Below are 21,716 nucleotides of genomic sequence, written 5' to 3'. Positions count from 1 at the left end.
GAAGGACTATTTTGAGCATTCAGAAAGCTCATTAGGTGACAGTGAGTTTGCCGAGAGTCCCATGTAAAAGCCAGGTCAGGCAGGCTAGCTCTGCATACCCCGCAGAACAATCTATGATGGAAGTGTTTAAAACGCGGAGTAAACCCACTCTTAGAGACACATGTTTGTAAGACCTGACATCTATCACCGTCTATTTCCTACACCAAGATTATCAAGCTCAGCCGTAGCCAACCAGGCAGTTGGATTTCAGAGCAGCTACTCCACATCAAAGACTTCAGAAAAATGAGTACGTGAGAATGAGGTAACAAACGCAAGCAAGCATTTCTGAAGTGTAAAAAAAAAAAAACCCCACAAACAAACAAACAACTTTGCCAAAAAGAAGCTGAAGAGGGAACACAGATCAAGATATCCAGTATATTAGGAGACTGTTGTTAATTCTAGCACCTAAAAACCCCCATGCCCCCCCCAAATGTACCACGGCTATTTCTGCCAGCAATGAATCGCACACACTTGAGAGGGTTGCCTCATTTGTGTCAAGATAATTCCATTTAAAATCTGCTACGAGTTCAACTGAACACACGCCTAAAGAGAATATGAAATGCTTTCTTCCTGCAACTTCAATAATTTAAGGCCCTTCATTTAAACAGTGGTCTTAGGCAGAGATCAAACCCAAACTGCAGCCTCTGAAGATGTTAGGAAGTCAAACATTTAACAAAAAAGGAGTAGGACAAGGCATTTTGCAAAGTCAAATGCCAAGAGAGCTTAAATAGTCCGTTTAGATTAGAAATCTCGAGAAACAGGTCAATTACTGCAGCCTAGCTAGTACCTCATTTTACTGAGGGAAGATACTTTGACAAGAGCTTACGAGTACAACACTTAAATTCTTGAGACTCCAGTTCACTCTGGGAACAGCAGTGCTGACAGATGCCACAGGCACAGAGTTTCCTGTGACCTAACAGCACATTACTGAATCACTGACTTCACTGCACAGATCACTTAGCTGAAAATGTCATTAAACAGAAAAAAAAAAAAAAAAGATGCAAAAACCCCCTAAAACTTGCAGTTTTTTCCCTTTGTTGTAGGCAGATACAATGCCAAATGAAAGCAGAAGTTGTTTAACTCAAATCTTGGAATGTAAGCAATAAAGTCAAACGTTTTGGATGAGAAAGTTTTATGAAATCAAGTCATCAACATAACAGAAGTTGTACTGTACACATTTGAAACAGGCGAATAGCCATGTTCTCGTGAAGCTGTAACACTCCCTCTGCAACTACATAAAATAGTAAAGGAAAACATTTTAACAGAATTGAAAACATTTCCATGTTAGTAATTCAGTTAGGAAAACTGGGATTGCTAAAGTCTCTTCTGGAAAGGCAATCCCCAACAACACAGTGCTAAGACGACAGGCAATAATCAGTGAAGTAAAGCCCATATTTACAAATAAATTTAAACATCCATTGCACAAATCTTACTCGATACCGCTCGGAGTGGAACACTGCACTGAAACGGGGCTGTACGCTGAGGGTCACGTGACGCGAGCAGAAACGCACGTCTCAACTGAATCACCACTGCAGACAGAGGGATTTCCCGCTGCTATCGTGCGAATGGTGTTCTGAAAACATCACGCCACCAATTTTCACAAGTCATGCTCGAGGCCTTTGCGATAATGCCACCTAGACACAAAGGTACCCATCAGTGGCTGCTGGCACCCAAATTTCTGGGCTACGATGTTGTCCCACTGAAGCATTTAGCACGAAGAGGTACCACTAATTTAAGACTTCAGATTGAAATTTCTGCACGTTGATACCAGTCTGCTTAAAACAAACATCTTAATGCTCTTAAACCTCATTGACAGAAAACCTGCTTGAGCGCTTCTAGGGTTTTCAGCCGAAGGTACAGACCACTTAATGCACATTCCTGCTTAATTGTCCCTGCAAGGCTCCATCATGTCCTTACACAACCATCAGCCTTACAGCGGAACTAGGAATGGCTGTTGAACCAGTTCTAACAGTGAGGGAACGTTATACTGTATCCTCCAGAAACACCACAGTTCTCATCAGAATCCAAAACCCGAAGAGGTGTTGGGTTTTGTTTTGGTTTTTTGTTTTTAAATCTTCAAGGGAGTTCTGTATAAGCCACAAAATATGATGATGAGTTAAAGATCATGCATCCTAGCCAGTTTCAAACACTTAGAGATCGTAAAATAAACCACACACCCTCCAACTTGTCAATGTCATGGGAACCAGCATATAGTAATCCCCTCAAATAAGAAAGCTGCAAAAACCAAAAAAACTATTAGAAATACGAGGGGCGTCGTTTGTTGTGGTTGCATTAGTGAATCGCGTAGCAAAAATCAAGTCACACTGCCCGAGAGGAATGGTACAGACAGGCTTTCGTACTGAATGTATGGTCAATAACTAAGCATAGCAAAAAGCTATATAGTCAGTATTTTCTATACGGTCAATTTTATTTGTCTGTTCTCATTTCTCAGGAATCAACTTGTTTCTGTAAATGAAGTTACAAGACTAGAATAGTTAATCAAGAACAGAAAGTAGAATTTCTTCAGAAAACACAGGTGCTAACTTTACAAGCAATTTAAGACTTGAAAGCTAAGGTTTGACAAAATAATGGACTGTGTTACGTTCTATGTGTGAAAGGATATGTCCACAAGCTTTAACAAGGTTTCCATCTTTCGCAAACTGAGTTCTAGCCTACAGTACTTCACAAATGTTTTCCACCTTGCATATTGCCACACTGTAGAAAAAATATATTTCTATTTTTGGAGACAGAGTTGTTTGTGCATGAACATTAACAAGTACAAAAATTCAGCAGATAATTTTATAATATTTTCTCTTAACTACAACAGAAAGTGCAACACTAAAAAGGCATCTCCTGCCTACTCAGAATTTCTTATACCTTTACAAAGCTAACTCTGAATGTACACATTACATCCTAGAACACACAAATAAGTTTGAAAGTGTCATGGCAGAAGTATGGAAAGCATGCTTACAACTTTTGTAAGCAAAAAGACACATAGCAAACACCAGTGAGAAGTGATTATGTCTGGAAACAAACATAAATTCAAGATGTCTGAATCTTCACTACTAGTTGAAAATCCCATGACATTTGTTGATTCTGTAACTTTATTTGCATTTAAAGACTGGCTGCTAAGCTTCTTATCTGAAGAACCACCACAAACAATCAGGAGTTGCTAGCTCTGTTAGAATTAGTCTATTGGATCCAATGGAGACATTTAAATTGCTGATTGAGCCAGATTGACTTTTGTAGGAAGAGGTCCTGCTTCTTCATGTTCCTCAGTCTTGCATCTAACCACAACGAGTGCAGAAGATGGGTATCTGTTCAGCTTTTGTTCATTCATGTATTCCAAATCTCCATAGATGCTCAGCTTCTGAAATATTTAAACAATTCACTTTAAGACAAAGACTCTCCATACTGTGAATAAATTGCATTTCATTATGCAACCACATTCCTGGTCCTGATGGCCGCAGCCCTTTAACACAAGTTAAATCAGGCTTTCTGTAACGTCTGAAATTCATGGCTGGAACTAGATTTGAGTCCAAAAGAAGTGTATTAAATCTGCCAGAACAATAGTAGATACAGTGCTCGTGTAACAGCTCCGTCAGCGTGCAAATACTGTGAGCATTGTTTGTTTAGAAGTGCGGGGACTCTCTGGGCACTAGAGATGCTAGTTCAACCCATTCCCCTCTGATCAGACTCTGTGCTCACCTGGTCACTTCCAATCCTCCTGGATTAAACCCATACCGGGTTCCACATGCACCATCCAAGCCTCAGGATAGCTTTATTCCCAGAGAAATTAGAAGCTGCCTCCATATGTTAAGAGTAAGCTGGAGGTTGTCAAGAGGAGAGCGCTATAAGCCAAAAGACATCATACCTGGGCTGCCTGGGTAAGGCTCAGAGCACCAATCAGCCACAGGAATAAGCAAGAGTTGTTCAGCTATAAAATCATCATTTAAATAAAATTACCACATCTCTTTCTAGTTGAATCTCCTCCCAAATGTTTCTTAGTTTCTAGACAGCTGTAACATAAAAGTAATATAATGAATAAATTAAAAATATGGTAAGTTATCAAATAGCATTACCTCAGATGGAACATATTGCTCTACAGCCGTAGCTACAGTTGCACAACAAATCCAGAGCAGCACCAGCACTGACAGGACGAGCGTAGTGGTTAAAATCCAGCTGGAATTTCTGAAATGAAAAGAATGTTACCAGATTTCAGATACTGAACACAAGACAATTGACCATCTAAACAGTTTGGCTCAATTTTGACTGCATTTCCTGCTGATTCATTGTCTCTAGCTCTTCCAGCTACATAGCCCACTTCAGACTCCTGGGTACTCTATTGACTATTTAGTATCTGACGTGAAATACACAAAAGACTTTCTGGATTCTGTTTATTGGGCCCTAAGCATCCTTCCATTTAGAGTTTTAAAAACAGATTTTTCTGTTACACATTTGGGGTGCAATTCACTGATCCTTCCTGTGTAAACTTTTAAGGAGAAAGTAATCAGAATAAGGGAAAGAAGAATCAAATGCTGATCTTCAGCAGAGCTTTAATAAAGATATACCGGGTATTTTCAGCCTGGAAATGAGACATAACAGCATCCTTCATATCAGACAATCCCAAAACAAAACAAGTGCTTTGCCCTGAAACACATCCAGAGCTAAAGAACAGCAAAACACAGTATTGATCAAACAGTTCACAGAACACACTCAAAACACAGTGTAGGAGATGATCAATATGATGTTCACTTGAAACGGAAAGGAGCATCCAAGTTGGCAGAATAGCCTGCAAATAACATGGGGCCAGCACAGAAAAGTAACAACAACAAACAGTCAGATACACAATTTTAACTGCAAAGCATCCTGAACCTAACAGACTTGTAGCACTTTGAGATCTTGCAACAATGTCCCCATACACACAGAGGAAAGGCCATTATTCTCCTTAGTGGGTAAAGACATTCTACAATGTACATACATGGAAAGACACTTGAAAAAGCTGTCATTTTCTCGCTCTTCAAGAAGTCCTCGGTATGTCTGCGAACTTCCTGGACGTAGGTCCGCTGAAATACAACAGCAGAAACAGCGGTCAGCAAAGCAATACAAGAGAAGACCCAAATGCCACACAGTTTGTCTATGCAGACAGCACAAAAGAAAGATTTTTAAATGGCCCTAGCTTGCATGTTTCCATTTCCAGCAGAGTTTGGTTTCTACCACAGACTTTGCTAAGTGTACATAGTGCAGTCTACACAGCAAACAATTATATTTCAGCTTTCTAAAAATTTGCTTTCGTATGCCACCTGCAACTTCATTTTTATTTTCTTTCATGACAGGCAACATTTGCATTTGCTCTTCCAAAGCACAAAGAACAACTTACAGGCTGTTTTACTCAGCGACAAGGATCCTCTTGTATCTCCAGTTTCCTGATCAAGCTGTGGAACATACTGTACTTCTGGCTTTGACTAAAACAAAATAAGGAGTTAGGGGATCTTGCTAGCAGGCTTCCACTGATCTTGATCATTTACATTTTCAAACCTAATATAGAATTTAACCTTAAGACATGCACCATTCACATAAGTTTGATTTTAATTTTTTTCCCCCCTGCACTGGCCCTAAAGGTAGTGAAGTACTATAAAAAAACCCCATTTCTGATAGTGCTCCACAGTCTTTTCTGTGACTGGAAGGAGCAGAGATAAACATTTAGCAGCCAGAACATCTTAATCTCAACAAAAAAAGTAAGCACCTGGAATATGACGATTTTGCCATCATCTGCTTGAAGGTAGAAAGTCCACGAGGATGTTATGAAGCTCTGAGCTGAATCCATCATGTCACTCCAGAATGATCTCACCAGTGTGAGAGGAAAGAGGAGATGAATTCTTGGCATCAGGGACATTAACTGCAAGCATAATGTTAACTGGTTTTCCATTTGTTTTTATATGAAAAAGACAGAAGTCATGCTCTTGCTCACCCCTTGTCCCATCTAGATTTCAGTCCTTAGGAAGATTTATCTTCCGTTTGAAGAAATTTAAAAAAAAAGAGAAGAGACACGCTGAACAGAAAACAAGTAGGTGGTATTTGAAAAAACATGTCATCTACTTACTTGCTCTTGCCTTAACTCAGCAAATGGCAGTTGGTTCTGGCATCCAAGATGGCAAGCATATTGTTCATCAGATTGGGAGTATGCCTCAGTACAGGCTGCAAGGAAGAAGTTCCCCAAATGAGAAGATAAATTCTGCATTTGAGTTAAGAAAACATTTTCAGTATAAATTGGATCAGAAAAAAAGCAGCAGTTAAAGGACTGAGAATCCCATTTGCAGGGAAAGAGATGGCAATCACTCCAAAGGTAGTGCTCTGAGGTCTAATGAAGGTTAAGGAATCAGAGCTTAGACAGATGAGGTAGTCTAAATCTGAATGCAATCAGAGCAATTGATCAGAAATGTTACCCTGGACAAACTCAGAGATGCAAGTTTTCACTGATCCTCCCACTACCACTTTAGTTTTTCCTCTACATATCAAGTAAAACCTGAATTTTTACCTCAGAGAACAGAGATAGAATCCTAAAAAGAATAGAGGGAGGATCAGTCCATTAAATCCCTTCAAGGTAACAATAGAAGTCATGGTATCACCAGAAAACCAAAGGAGTGTTTTCCTGCTAGTGCGAGGAATACAGAAACTGCATTGGAAGTATTATAGAATATTATTTTTTAAAAAATGAAAAATGAAGTCCACTCTTTGTTTTACAGATAGCTTCTATTAATCATTCACTAGAGATCAAAAAGACCAAGAAACGTACACTATTCAGAGAGAATAATTTAGATTATTCTGCCCATTGAGAAATCAGGCAGAAAATACATGGGCATAGCTCTTCCCCAAAACTCTAAAGCTTGAGTGGACAACGTTGCAGTACTACCTGAACTAAAGAATCAAACCAAGTAGCAACATGGAGGATGGTAGCTCTCCCAGTTTTCCTGCACGAACAAATGGATCATCATAAAGGCTAAGATGCTGGCAGGACGCATGGCATGAGCAGCTAAATGTTTGAGTATTCAGCTCATAGCACCTGAACAGCAATTCCATGGTAAAACTGCCACCAAACTAGTGTTTGTAGGCACAAATAAGGATCAGAAGACAGAACTGAGCAGATCAGCCAAGATGTATCTTGCCAAGCACAGCATACTTAGTCAGGGCACCAATCAGTGTAACAGATTACAGAACATAAGCCAGCAAAAGACAAGAGCCTCAGGAAGGAGAGTTAAACCAGAAAGTAAGCAACTGTTCAATTACCTCTACATGTGGTCTATTGCTACATTACCCCTTTTTATGGCACTCTTTCATGTGTGGTTTGACAACTAGATTGACATGCTGTATCACAGCTATACACTGTGTATGACAGACTAGAGCATTAGCCCGTTTCTAGAGTATTTAATGCAGTTTTGTGTCACATTAGCACCTTTGCATGTCAGGCTTTCTACTTATGTACCTCCCACTAGCTCCCTGAGCTAGCCACCAGCCCTCTTGTTTTTATGAGCTACTGAGAGGATAAAAGCCTCCTTTGAGTACTGGCTTGGTGCTTAATTGTATTGGAAATACAGACAGAGAGCTCCTACCTTTCCTGCTTTAGGTGGTTACATCCCACTTACTCTCTGAATAAAACTGTTAATCAGCTGCCTCAATATTCTTGAATGAAAGTTCTATACAATTCCAAAAAAAATTGGCCTATAGTACACATATTTCATCTTCACTGTGAAAATTTTGCTCTAACACAGATAACCTGAGAGAATTAGTCACAAGTATTTACTGGCTTATTTCAAACAAAACACGTACCTCATTCCCAAGAGCTTAGCTGTAGGTAAATCTCAGGATGTAGCCTAGACCACAAGTTACAAGGCAGACAGCACATTAAGATCTGTGTTCTTACTCTATCTGAACAACTCACTTCTATAAACAAGTTTGTCAGGAATGGTAAATGGGACTGATTACCACACAGAATTATTACAGGAAAAGTGTTAATTTGACTAGATTTTCCCCTCAGCCATTTTGTGTTTTCTATGACAAACCGTTTATAGTAAAATGAAGTATTTATAATTTATTTACAGAGACTGATGATGCTTAAGAAATCCAGGAAAAGAGCAACACTAAGAATCAGGTAAGGAGAACCCTACAGACAGCAGACAACCCTTCTGTAAGGTTTTTTTTTTTTTTTACATCCTCTACATAACCTTTAAGAAGTTGTTAAACAAAACCAGAAAGCAACTGAAGTAATCCCACCAGTTTAACAACACCCTTTCAGACATTCATGCTCTTTCCTCTGTTATGTCTCCACATTATGGGATGTTGAAAGAGTACTGAAGTCTTACCAGAGTCGCATTCCAGTTTGGTTCGATTCAAATCAATGCCATCGTCCACAAACTGACAAATGGAAAACAGTCTGCAACCTCGCTGGCACGCGTACAGTTCCTCTTCCTGGGAAGGCACAAGAAAAGACTTGCATCCCTCTATTCAAGAATAAATTGTCAGAAAACAAACAAGTTTATTTTTTTTGGAAGTGCTATAAAAAGCCACCCACCAGAGCACCATCCTCCTCCTCTCCACTAGACCTAGAAGCCAGCTAAATGTAACACTCTGGATGATCTGAAATAAAAACAAGCTACAGCTCTTTAACACTGTAATATAGCTACTGATTTATTTCAAGCAGATCTTTTTAATGCGTGGTAGGGCAGACCTGGAACAGCAAATTCTATTTCGTAATTCCAGTCCTACGACTCACAAGCAAAGTTGCACTGCATTCTTTTTTTACAGTGTTGGTTTTAAAAATAAGAGACACAGCTGTAAAAGATCTACAGACATTTAACCCTACAAAGAGTAGTCTTCCATCTCAGAACTTAAACTGTAGAACCCAATAGGAGAGGACAAAAATCCCCAAACTTATTTTGACAGCGTATTACAATAGATCTACCTGACTCTAATCAGAACTACAACAGAACTGTCAAAATAAGAGATTTTCTTCTGATGTACTATACCAGTACCATAGTTAACTGCTTACTTGCCAAATCATTTATTTAATATATTGAACTGAAGGGGGAAAATGCTTCCTCACTGCAACTGTTAACATTATGCAAATATAAAAAACTTACACCTAGTATTTCTTCTATCCACAATACCAAAGGGGTGGATGTGCGTTTTCTACATACAGCACTCTCCACGTTGCAAAACTAAAGAGAGCCTCTATCACGTGAGTGTTCCTACTTATGATCACACCCTATCACGAATCAGATCCATCAGAACTACTAACTACATAACCACTCAGATGACTGCAGCCAGTTGCTACGCAGGTGGAAAACCATCTCTGAATTAATTTAACAAAACTCAAACATACCACACCTTACTGTGTAACCTATTGTAAATTAACTGGCCATTGTTTGTTTCTGAGAGCACAAGTTCACATGCTTTAAAGGCACAAAAGTAGAAAACTGTGAATGTAAATTAAAACTTAACTCTAACAACACTGACAAGATGGCTAAGATCTTTGCAGACAACCTTCTGTAATTTGGTATCTATACAGAATTAGCTTTAGCAGAGAGATTTATATGACAGTCTTCCATGAAAGGCTTATTGAAGCTTGTCTTATTTTCCAATGACAACTAAAACATTTCCCTGCAATTCAACTGGTAGTTTTGTGACAAACGGAAGTAAGACTAAATATAAAGGAAGAGATGGCTGTATTATTTGACAGCTCCAACACACAACAAAGAATTAAAAAGTACAGTAAAAAAATCAAAGAAATATCAGCTTTCCCTGAACTTGAAAGAGTCCTATAAGAGAAAAAAGAGCATTACACCAAAACTACATGGAAATATATAAGGATCATGTTTATCCCTAATTTCTCAGGTTTAGTTCTTTCTCCTCACTATCATCACATGTAGACACCAAAACATACAATATGTACAGATCTAAGTTTACTTGTATTCCACACAACTCTCTGTTACCTCTCTCTGTGGGGATACCGATATCAGGTACAGAGTCACAAAATTGGATTGAAGTTCCACATGAAAGCAGACAAAGCCCTATTACCTAACACTGTCACCACTTCCATTTCTCTGCTGCCCTCGTGTGAAATCTCAAATGGGGTGAGAGGTCCTGTCATTTAGAGTTCAACCTGCTACATAGCTGCAGCTGATAATGAAATATTCTGAAATAATATAGTGATAATAAAATATATTAATATATAGTCAAAAAAGAACTGGGAAAGATGAGATTTTTGGTACTAGATTTTCCAAAGTCAAGCCAATAGTTTAAAGCTGTACAAAGCTTGAACCAAAAGCAAACTCTGGAGTATGAAATTTGATTCCCATTAGACACTGTTACAGTACTTTATCGGGAAATAAAAAAAAAATCCATGCAAACAAATCAAAACACAGGTTGAAGGTTCTGACAAGCTACTCACTTATCATTGTTTATGCTTCATCCCTCAACACGCAAGTGCCACACTGGCACCCTGACTCAGGATCTTTGGCCTGTCATGGACACTGCTCTGTTTTAGTGCCCAAAAATATGGAACAGCTTAAGTCAAATTACAGCTGCCTCTTTAGGAACTGGAAGAAAAAAAAAGCAACACCCCCCCCCCCCCCCCCCCAAATCCACAAAAGTACCCCGCGCTAACAAAGCTATACTTTGAAAGCAGCATTTCTTTGGCAAGCTACAGCCTAACCATCTATTTTCAAACTGAAATACCTATCTTTAGTGAAGCCACGGCCTTCCCTACTTTGAGGGGACGAAAGCCCAAGCCAGACGAGATATGCCACGGAAGAGGAAGGGCAGGCCGCTGACTGCACCCGAGCATGAGCTTCCCTCATATTTATGTTTACTTAAACACGTCCAACACTGTTTGGGAAAACAAGCACGGGGACATGCCTCGAAAAGAGCTCCTGCCCGAGAAAATCCCGGCTATGTCCTGTCACTCTGGAGCACAAGAAGGAAGAAGAAAGGAGATGGGGGCTGCAAAGGGAAGAGGGGCAAGCGACAGGCCAGGGAACGGCCGCGCCCGGGAGGTCGGGGCCGTGCTGCCCGGCAGCCCCGCAACACGGCTCCCGGGGGAGGGAGAAGGGGAGCGGGGCCGAGCCCGGGAAGGTACCCGCCCCGCCGAGCGCGGCCGCGGGGAGCCCTGAGGCAGAGCCCGCCCGTACCTTGGGGTAGGTGTGCAGGGAGTAGGTCAGCTGGCAGGCGCGGTGACACGACGCCGTGTTGCCCAGCACGGAATCAAAGGCTTCGGACGACGCGGCAGGCAACGGCCCGGCCGCCCGAGCGGTGCTGCTGCCGCCGCCCGCCAGGAACGCCAGGGCGAGAGGGACGCAGAGGAGACCACCCCGCCGCGCCGCCATCTTCCTCCTCCCGCAGGCCCCCTCTGACGGATCAGGCGCCGGGGGACTCTCGCGAGATTAATCCCCTCGCCTCCTCCGCGCGGTGCCTGCTGGGAGATGTAGTCCGTGCGGCGGGGCAGCTCCAGCCATCCCATCGGGCCTCGCCTCCGCCGGGAACTACCCGGCGGAAAGGGCAGGGCAGCGGCCTCCGGGAGGGCGGCGGAGCGGGAGGATGGACCGGTTCGTGGTGCGCAGGGCCCGCTGCCCGGAGAGTCCCCGCCGGGCCGGGCCGGCCCCCCGCGCCTACCGGCAGGCCACCCTCGAGTCCCTCAAGGCAGGTCACAGCCGGGAGCCGGCACTGGGCAGGGTGGGGTGGGGTGTAGGGTATGGCTCGCCCCGGCCTCCCGGGCCTGAGGGGAGGTGTTCTCCCCACGGCACCGGGTGCTATTGCGGGGCCCGCTACCTTCGAGGGCACAAGGCGAGACCTTCCCCCGGCCTTGCGCTGGGGCGGGACCGCGCTGTTCCCCAGAGGCTGTGTGCGAGGGTGGCGGGAGCACCCCGGGAGGAGCCAGCCGGGCCCTGAGGCGCCTCGGGCAGAACAAGGGGTGTCAGGCCTTTGCCATCCCGCCTCTGCACATTGCTGAGCAGCGTGGGGTGACAGCGGGAGGAACGTTTTGTAGATTAAACCCTGATCGTAACAGACATCAGTTCGGGAAGATCCCGAAGGTGTTAATCCCGGCGTGCCTTCCCAGCAGTCGCTCTGTGCCCATGTAGGGATTCACCTGTGGTTCCAGTTCTTCACTGAAATCTTTGCAGCGTTGAGGTGGCATCCTCACTGAGAGCGGGATGGGTGCGTTCGGAAACGGTTAGAAAGGTGCAGAGGGGTCTGCTGCATTGAAAGAGGTTTCCTAAACTGAGATGGGTTATAACATGGGTCCTTCCTGCCCGTTTGGTGTGGTGTAGGGTCAGGTTGGGCGCACAGTTCAAGTTCAGGCAGCTGGCACCACCTCTCTCCAGCAAAGAGAGCCCTTGTGGTGGTCCTGCGTGAGACCTGCATAGGAACTGAGCTCCTCTTTGCCACCTGTTTGTGGAAACAGAGCAGGAAAACATTTGCTGCACCAAAGAGCTTGTTAACGTAAAGCCAAAAACAAAAGACTGGCACATGAAGTACCCCAGCTGTCCAGCCATTACTTAATCTTTACAAGATGCCTCACATCCAAAATATGAGACTCGCACTTTTTGCAGCCTGTTCTGTCAACATCGGTGGCAAAACCAGTTTCGGTGAAAAACATTGTGCAAACAGCCAGTGTACTTTATTTTGTCTTCATGCTCCCTAATGCTTTGTTTCTCTCTCTGCTGTCATTACTTTAAAGCCAATCTAAGCAGGATTCAGATTCTGCTAAGCTGCTAAAGATAATTAGCTGCCTCCTTCTTATCCCTTTTTTTATTAAGAGACATTTATACAATGGACTCCTTAAGTTCAAAACACCTCTTCTAGCAGACATTTGCTGTTACGTGCCTAAGTTTGGCAGACCAAGGTTAAGCATCTCACTTTGTCTTCTAGTTATTTCTGTCTTGATTTGCAGTAGGGTGCTGATCTCAAGCAAGTACTCATTATTCTAAGCCTTCATGTATTCTGTGCTCTGATTCATGCCATAATCAATAATTCATGTGTTGATAACAGCCCCATTAGCTGAGATGAAGCCAGTGTCCTTATTTATAATAAGAACATTCCGCTTTCCTAATGGCTTTTCTCTTTTCCAGAGAGTGGTGGTTGTGGAAGACATAAAACGATGGAAGTGTATGCTTGAACTTCCTGGGCAACCAAAAGAGAATTTGATTGAAGCTTTGGAGGAGCTGAAGAAGAAGATACCTTCCAAAGAAGTGTTACTTTCAACAAAAATAGGTACATCTTGTCTGATCTAGACTGTGAATATTAGGCTGTCTTGTGTCTGCTTGGCTTGTCATCACAAAAGAGACTAGCTTGCAAGCTTTTTAAGAAACGAGTGTAGCTGCCAATAAAAAATTGTTGATATCCAGCCTGCAGTTTTCAGAGCTTGTACTGAAAAAGTCAGCTATCCTCTAATTGCTCCCAGGTTGCTTGCTTATTACCAAATACTGCATCATCCCTTCTGTGGTCAAATTTTTGAAAAGTTCTTCTTGGTCACCTGGGTGTCTTATTCCTTCTCTTGCTGTCAGGGACATGGCAGAGTGCTCTCTTGACATCCGAGACATGGCTCATCTATTTGACCTGGCTGAATCTTCTGAACACGTGAAAATTTCTCCTCAGATTGGCCCAGAACTGCTCATTGCATCCTCACACTGAGAAATCCCCAGCGGAAGAGCAGCTCCATGCAATGCCACAGCCTTATGTTTGGCTCTTTTACATAGGACTTGGGGGAGGGATGATGTGACACCACATGGTCCCTGCCTTTCCTGTCTGCAGAGAGCATCCTGGTGTGAAAGATGGTCGTGTTGGCCTTTGTTTGCCATTAGAGCAGCTGGATCTCTATTCAAAGAGCCTTAGAAAAGGAGATGCGATCTGCCCCTTTCCCTGTACCTCTGTGATGTCATTTCGTTTGCCATGTTCAGCTTATTCAGGCTTTTCCTGAGATTCTTTTTCCCTGAGTGCCTGGGCTGGAAGAGCCACGGAAGCCTAACAGTGACATCTCCTGGCCAACAGCGCTACTGGTCAGAAAGAAATACCCCGCTGGAAGAAGGTCCCTTTTGTCTCCTCTCAGAGGAAACCCTTTCTGCAGGCCCTGTCGATTGGAAAGATTCTGCTTGGAGTCACCATGATGTTTGCATGTTAAAATGCTACAGCCATCACCAGCAACATCTGCTTCCTTAAAGGGGTTTTCAGTGTAACAACAACATTCTGTGTAGGCCAGTATTAGAAGCTTTCACCAGATCTAGTATCTTTTTAGAAAATTAATGTAGCCCTGTATTACATAAGTGTCTGTCCACACCTTGGTGATTTGGAAAGGTAATTTTCACATGCATAGATCAATTACTTGTTAATTGCTCAGGCAAAAATCGCTGCAGAAGTCAAGGTGTGAGAACTTCAGGCATCATTCCTAATAATTTTATGTTTGTGTCAACGCTCTGGTTGTTTTACTGACATTACCTGAATTAAAAATGCATGTGGCTGTTTTAGCACCAATATGATTTGACCCGTGTCTGTTATATTTTGTCCACCCACCAAAGCTGAAGGAGCTGTCGCTGTTTTCCAGGTCACACAGTGAATAAGATGCGCAAACATTCAGATCACGATGTGGCCAGCCTCGCCAAAGATATTTACACGGAGTGGCGAACTTTCATCAAAAACCATTCAAACAAGCCCTCAATAGAGGTCAGGAGCGATCCCAAGAGCGAGGCTTTCAGAAAGAACGCACGGAAGCTGCTTTGTGAAGCCCTGGATCTAGAGGTAGCATTCAGATCTATTTGTCTTCGGCTCAAAGAGTTACTTCTTGTAGGAAAAAGTTAAACAAACCTTTTTCAGCTATTGTAAAACTGGTCCTGCCGGCAGAGTGGGGACAAGACCAGATGATCTGTTCCTATTTTCAGTGATTCACTGCGTGTCACTATTTATAAGTAGCTTTGTTTTCAAGGTAGGTAATTTTTTTTTTGGTTGTTAACCAAGTAAATGTGCTAATTGTAAGTCAGGTGTATTTGCTCTCATTTACATAACTAGTCAACAGAATAGATGTGTATCTACTGCAGTTGAGTTGTACAAGAAAAGGAGGAAGTTAATAGAAATAAAGTTTTTCCTACTACATAACAGCTGTGAAAGCAACACTGGGACCTTTTAGGTGTTTCATATTTAAGTAATTAAACATTTGTAAATTTAAATCTATTGCAAAAACAGAGAGGCAAGGTTGACAGTATATAAAGTGGTGATAAATACCAGATCCCTCAGGTATCTTTAAGTAAATGAACAGGGCTTTGCTGAAAGGCTTAATGACTAGTTTGCTTGGTCTATGAAATGCCATAATAATTATCCTTTTTAATTTATTCATTAATTATCCTTTAAATGGCAAGTCAAGTGATAAGCACTCAGGAGTTTCAAAGCTATGTGCTTGCTAGCTGTGAGAACAACCTCTCCAAATTCCAGTCCGTCTGGACTGAGGCAGCACAAAAGGATGGTTTGCTGTGGGAATGCCTCAGAATGGAAAGGTGGGAGCTCGTCTTTGCCAGGCCACTGGATCGAGCTTAGTTCTTGGAAAGCACAGTGATAAGACTGGTAGTAAAGCCTGAACCTGTGGGACATACAGGCTATGGTACTACCCTAAAATAAGCAGTATTGGGTAAAGCAGAATCACCTCTGAACAGGACTCACCTGAAAGCACAGCAAGGAGAAACACCCTTCTAGCTTGCAGCTACCAGTGTATGTCCAAGCAGAACTTGCAGCAGCAGATGAACAGCATTTATAGGCAGGGAGCTACAGAGGTCCAGCAAATGGGGAGCAGGGGCACCTTTGAGAGGCTGACAAAAAGGAGAAGGGAAGTTGGGGCTGAATGGATCCAAGGGGCTTCTAGTGCTGCCCAGCAGAGCAGCAGTTTAGTGATGGGTAGCAAAGGACTTGGAGGAATACTACTTGGCATGCTGGAATCTCCTGTATGCAAAGCATGGGAGATGCCCCATCACAAAAGACAGAAGTGAAATTAAAACTGTTTCTTGGTGGGTGGGGAATTTTTTTTCTAAGCTGTGCTAAATTACAGGTTTTGGCACATGTTGAAGCAATAACTACATAATTAACATTTAGCAAATCCCTTTCTGCATTCTTAATTATACCTCCTTCTACACACAGAGAGCCCACATTTCCCTTTATAGCACCAGGCAGAGTTGCCAAGTTGTGGTGGGTTGACCCTGGCTGGAGGCCAGCTGCCCACCAGAGCTGCTCTATTACTCCCCTCCTCAGCTGGACAGAGGAGAGAAAATATAACAAAAAGCTTGTGAGTCAAGGTAAGGACAGGGAGAGATCACTCACCAATTACCATCTTGGGCAGAACAGGCTCAGCTTGGGACAAATAATTCAATTATTACCAATCAAATCAGAGTAGGATAATGAGAAATAAAACCAAATCTTAAAAACACCTTCTCCCCACCCCTCCATTCTTCCCAGTCTTAACTTTACTCCTGATTTTCCCTCCTTCCTCCCCTCTGAGCAGCACAGGGGGATGGGGAATGGGGGTTGTGGTCAGTTCATCACATGTCTCTGCTGCTCCTTCCTCCTCAGGGGGAGGACTCCTCACACTCTTCCCTTGCTCCAGCATGGGGTCGCTCTCATGGGAGACAGTCCTCCATGAACTTTTCCAACATGATTCCTTCCTGTGGGCTGCAGTTCTTCATGAACTGCTCTAGCATGGGTCCCTTCCACGGGGTGCAGTCCTTCAGGAGCAGACTGCTCCAGCGTGGGTCCCCCACGGGGTCACAAGTCCTGCCAGAAAACCTGCTCTCAGCCTGGGCTCCTCTGTCCACAGGTCCTGCCAGGAGCTTGCTCCAATGTGGGCTTTCCTTGGGGTCAGCCTCCTTCAGGTGTCTCCACCTGCTCTGGTGTGGGGTCCTCCACAGGCTGCAGGTGGAATCTCTACTCCACCATCATCCTCCATGGGCTGCAGGGGAATCTCTGCTCGAGCACCTGGAGCACCTCCTGCCCCTCCTTCTGCACTGACCTGGGTGTCTGCAGAGTTGTTTCTCTCACATATTCTCACTCCTTCTCCAGCTGCAGTTTCACAGTTGGTTTTTTTTCCCCTTCTTAACTCTGTTATCCCAGAGGCACTACCGCTGTTGCTGATGGGCTTGGCCTTGGCCAGCAGCGGGTCTGTCTTGGAGCCGACTGGCCTTGGCTCTATCAGACAGAGTGGAAGCTTCTAGCAGCTTCTCGCAGAAACCATCCCTGTAGCCCCTCCGCTACCAAAACCTTGCCACGCAAACCCAGTACACAAGTGTTTGACATATCTTAGAGTTGCTGTCTGAATTAAGTTTAAAATAGTATCCAAGGTACCTTACATCGGCAAGATCAAATGTGAGCTTTATGGAGATGGTCCAACATCGCTTATAATTGCAGTTGAGCTTGATACCCAGAGCTAGCTGCAGATTAGTTTCCTGTTGTGACGGCAAAGTACTGCCACCCAGCTGGAGATGCGGCTGTGTTCCCTGCTACTGACCACATTGCCTTGTTCCTTAATTGCTAGGGTGGAATTAAATTGCTCTTCCTGTTACAGTTGTGATGGGAAGTAGATTTCCTTGAATCTAAGCTGATTAATGAAGAAACACTGAAAAGCATCAAACTCTAATTTCAATGAGTCGGTCTCCTTATTAAATGTAAAGATCTAATTTTGTACTTTGTTGTTTTCAGATTGATCACCCACTGGCTGAAAATATTGAGCGAGAAGCTTTTCATCTCTCTTCCCGTCTCATTAGCACACCGTATCGCAGAACGGTGCGAGCTCTTGTCTTCTCATTAAAGCACAAACCTGAAATCCGAGCAGAAGTCAAGACTGGCACGCTCACTGTCCCTGCGTTTGTACAGAGCCATAAAAAGTGAGGTGTCGTGCTTGATCCTGAGTGAGAACTTCGTGCGCCTACATCTCTGTGGAACTGGGAGCCCTTTCTGTTGTGAGGGGAGTGCAGAAGTGCTGGCAGCGTGACTCACTTGGCACCTCTCTATGAGCAGGGCTGCTGAAGACAAGAACTAATGATGAAAGTGGTGCTGTAAATCCGACTCAGTGGAAATCCATGTGGGCTTGTTGCAAGAAAAGTTTCTTCCACGCTGCTGTATGATTTCATGCTACAAAGCCTTCTCTGACTTACCTGTTTCTTACTTCTGTCCCTTTGTCACGCCTCAGTTTAGCTCCATCCCTGATGTGGTTCTTCAGGTGTAATCAGCTGAATAACACAAAGGAGCAGCTCTGTGCTGTGCTGGTAGGAAATACTGGGAATTCAGGGTAATTGGTCCAGGGAGGAGATTGCTAGTGGATAACTGCAAACTGTAGTTACCCCTAAATCCCTGCTGCGGCTGGGCCCTGCTCTGTGGCAAGAGCTAGCTGTTTTGCCAAGCCAGGTGATTTGCCTTTGCTGCATTCCAGAGTTGGATGCAAAATGGGTTTCCATAACTTGCTATCCACCATTCCGTAGGCTCAGTCATCCTGTAATTGTGGGCATTTTCTAAAGCCCCGGGGTAAATCAAAGTGCCCTGGAGTATAGGTGCTGTCTAATGAGCTGCTCACTCAGACCTCCGTACCTCACTCATGGTTTAAACATGGTGCTTGTTCTTACTGTAACGTGAAAAAAACTTGAAATGAATTTTCTAAATAAAATTAGGTTATGAGCAAAATACTCCTTTTAAAGGCTTTTTTCCTCCAGGAGGAACATGGTTCAGAATGATTGTGTGAACAAATTTAAGCAACAAACTATTGTTTTAATTCTTTCCAGTTAAAAACTGGAAATTTTGCCTTTCATTTTGCTGATTTCTCTAGTGCCACAAATCATCTTGTTATCCATAAGCTATTATTAAGGCTGTGACAGGCACGATGTTTCTCTGCTGGTAGGTAATAAAGCATTCTCTGTTCTGCCTCTGTGTGTGTATGTACACAAGGGACTGGTCACAAACCTTTTTCTGAGTTATCAGGGTAGAAGCAAATATGGGGATGAGTGAAACCTGTCTGTTCATGGTCATGGGAGTTGAAGTCTAATATACCATGAAGAAGTATCTATCTTTTTATCAGTCTGGGCAGCACTATTTCTGAAGAGTAACTTAAGGACAAATAATGCAGTGGGAAAACTACGAATTAGTCTTCATCCTAAAACAGGACTGAGTGTCATTATGTGGACCTGCTAAATACTTTTTTCTTCTCGGGACGCTAAAAGCTAAAGAAACATTCAAAACTTACCTATGGTGTTGAACTCCCTACATTTCATTAGATAGTTGCAGGTTCTCTTAACACCCAAGTCCTGTTTTGTTTGCTTGGGCCAGTGCAAGACCATTTCTTTCTGTACAGATTGTGACGGTACCTTCAAACAGCCAGCTTTTCTGAAAACGGTGATGCTCTGGCGTACAGACATTTTATTTGCAGAAAGTTAAGGTTAGGTGTGTTGCAGACAGTATGAGACACAAATTGGCGAATATGTGAGTGGTGATTATATGGATAATACGTCAATAAAGACTTAACACTTGTTGACCAAACTGTAGTAAGAGATGTGAAAACCCTCAATTTATTTCTTAGGAGGATTCAGCTCCATTTCCCACTTAAATAACTTCAAACTGCACAGCTGTAATTGAGTTCACGTGTCCTGTACTGTCACAGAAAGAGTTCGGGATCAATGAACAACATTGCTTCCAGAGCTGCAATGCCAAGACCTGCAGTATTTATTTTCCTGGTGCTGGGCTGTTTCTTCTGTTTAGGTAATGCATGAGAAGCAAAAATCCTGAAAATGGATTGGCAAAAGCGATAGCAACCACTGTCAGCAGGCCTGTCTGAGATCTGTTCGCTGTAATCTTGCGGGCTGTCTGAACATCAGTTGGGGTTAGTGTGGGACAGCCAGCGCCTCCCCAACTCTGCAGACAGCATGGAACAACTTAGAGGTGCATGTGAGCTCTTCTGCGCCACAGTCCGTCCTATGCCATCAGGCTGAGATATAAGCAAGACTCTGCCAGGCCCGTCTCTTCCAGGTGACTTTTTCCATGTGCTCTCCTGGTCCCTGACACCTTCCTTTTCAGAGCAGCCTTCAGGGAAGAGAGACTGTTTGTTTGTTTGATCTGCTTTGGATACCTCCAGCTCTTTAAGGTACACATTGCAGAGAGGATTTTTTTCACCTGCGCAACTGCATTTATTTATGGCTTAGGTTACCTACTGGATCGGTTTGCTACTCCAGCTAAAGCCGAGCACAGCCCATTCTTCGTTCCCTCCCCTGGCCAGTGCAGCCAGCGGGGAGACTGGGAGCGTGTGACTCGTGGATGAAGCAGGTGGCCAGGCATGGCCGGTTCCCAGCGCTGTGATCTGTTCAGTTGCTGTAGTCTGTGTGACTTCTGGAAATCTCTTGAAATAAAGGGTCTGGAAGGGCACAAGCATGTGAATCATACAGAGTGCATTGCTCCCAAGGCTGGCCTGGCTCTGAAATACCTGATCTGCTATCTGTGAGTGCAAACCCACTCACAGGGGAGTCCTGCAGGACCCTCTCCGGCATCAATTCCCCTGCCACATGGGTTACACGTCAGGCTGGGGGGTGAAGGTACCACTCACACATCCTAAAGCTTGGCCTCACTGGTCCAGACATGCATTTCTCCTAAATTCTGCTCTTTCTCCTCCAGTTTTACTTGGCAGCTGCAGTGTGGTGCAGACCAGCCACAGGGTACCGGTAAGACACATTACAAAGGCAGGGACTCTCCACAAGCTCCTGTCTTCACGCTGGGGAAACCCTTTTAGATTAAAAGCGAGGATGAAAGGGCTGAGCAGTGGCTCCCTTGTGCAAGTTTCTCTGGCATGGTGCCTTTGAAATAGCTGGTTCCCTTTTTACAGGGGAAACATTAGATCAAGAAGCCACCCAATCTGGAGAAAAGGTTCTTCTTTTTTTCCTTTTCTTACCAGATTAAGCCCAGCCTACAGATTCCTTTCAGTGAAAGGGTATATAAAGACAATGGCCCTATAGAGACTTGCTGCACCCAGCGAAGAGAGGAGGGAAGCACCTTGTGGAGGTGAGGGACACCCCCTGCTCCCACTGCCTGTGCTGCTGGTGCTTAGGGAGTACAGGGTGGGCTCGGGGCGGCACCGGCAGGGATGGAGGGGGAATTCACCCCCACCAGAGCTGACTTCTGATCAGCAAGTTTGGGAAGGCACCAGGCAACAGCTTGCTGCATTCCCCATCAGCAGGCACAGCTCAGGAGAGCTTTGTCCTACCGCAAATTACTTGGGCGAAAAAAGACAGGAGTAGACAAGACCCTCCCTGTCCTTCAGAAAAGAAAGTGCGCAGCAGCTTACCATTTTTCATCTTTTAAGAGGCTCTTCAAAGGTTTCTCCGCAAAGAATCCAAACTTTTAGATCTCATTTTCTTCCCTGGCAGCTGTGTAATATGAAGGGTTTGCTGGGCTGACCCCCAGATTAAGAGATGCTAAGGCAAGGAGCAGCCACAGATGCCTTTTGGAGCCCAGATCATTTGAAGGAGGCTCTGGAGCAGAGGAAGGACAGAGGAAAACAGAAAGGAAGAGGCAGAGGGAGGGAAACACATCAGGGAGCTCCCCAACCCGGCTGGCTGCAAACTCTCACTCTTCCATGCAGGGCACAGCACCAGAAGCACTGAGTCTCCCTTGCTGCTTTA

General features: G+C 43.9%; 2 protein-coding genes across 2 annotated transcripts; one reads left to right on the top strand and one right to left on the bottom strand.

Annotated features, from left to right (window-relative positions):
- Window positions 1–2,448: 2,448 nt before the first annotated feature.
- Window positions 2,449–11,518, bottom strand: TMEM59 (transmembrane protein 59). Its single transcript, XM_075759361.1, has 8 exons — window positions 11,226–11,518; window positions 8,400–8,505; window positions 6,143–6,237; window positions 5,786–5,938; window positions 5,420–5,504; window positions 5,021–5,105; window positions 4,122–4,230; window positions 2,449–3,409 (listed from the first exon to the last, which is right to left on the bottom strand). Exons 1-8 carry the CDS (start codon window positions 11,418–11,420, stop codon window positions 3,254–3,256), a joined length of 984 nt encoding a protein of 327 aa, XP_075615476.1. The 5' UTR covers window positions 11,421–11,518; the 3' UTR covers window positions 2,449–3,253.
- A 68-nt stretch (window positions 11,519–11,586) lies between these two features.
- TCEANC2 (transcription elongation factor A N-terminal and central domain containing 2) lies at window positions 11,587–18,738 on the top strand. The gene is made up of 4 exons (XM_075759362.1): window positions 11,587–11,737; window positions 13,168–13,305; window positions 14,633–14,826; window positions 17,761–18,738. The coding sequence occupies exons 1-4, from the start codon at window positions 11,632–11,634 to the stop codon at window positions 17,947–17,949; spliced, it is 627 nt and encodes a 208-aa protein (XP_075615477.1). The 5' UTR covers window positions 11,587–11,631; the 3' UTR covers window positions 17,950–18,738.
- The last annotated feature ends 2,978 nt before the right edge of the window (window positions 18,739–21,716 follow it).

This window comes from Balearica regulorum, chromosome 8 (assembly GCF_011004875.1).
Source record: "Balearica regulorum gibbericeps isolate bBalReg1 chromosome 8, bBalReg1.pri, whole genome shotgun sequence".
Taxonomy (NCBI): domain Eukaryota; kingdom Metazoa; phylum Chordata; class Aves; order Gruiformes; family Gruidae; genus Balearica; species Balearica regulorum.
Note: the sequence above shows the minus strand (reverse complement) of the source record. Positions and strands in the feature narration are given on the sequence as shown.

Coding starts and splice junctions, on each gene's coding strand:
- TCEANC2 (XM_075759362.1), top strand. CDS start 11,632: ATGGACCGGTTCGTGGTGCGCAGGGCCCGCTGCCCGGAGAGTCCCCGC. Junction 11,738..13,167: donor CCTCGAGTCCCTCAAGGCAG/GTCACAGCCGGG, acceptor TTTTCCAGAGAG/TGGTGGTTGTGGAAGACATA. Junction 13,306..14,632: donor GTTACTTTCAACAAAAATAG/GTACATCTTGTC, acceptor GCTGTTTTCCAG/GTCACACAGTGAATAAGATG.
- TMEM59 (XM_075759361.1), bottom strand. CDS start 11,420: ATGGCGGCGCGGCGGGGTGGTCTCCTCTGCGTCCCTCTCGCCCTGGCG. Junction 5,939..6,142: donor CTGAGTTAAGGCAAGAGCAA/GTAAGTAGATGA, acceptor TTATGCTTGCAG/TTAATGTCCCTGATGCCAAG. Junction 4,231..5,020: donor TTTTTCAAGTGTCTTTCCAT/GTATGTACATTG, acceptor TTTTCATTTCAG/AAATTCCAGCTGGATTTTAA.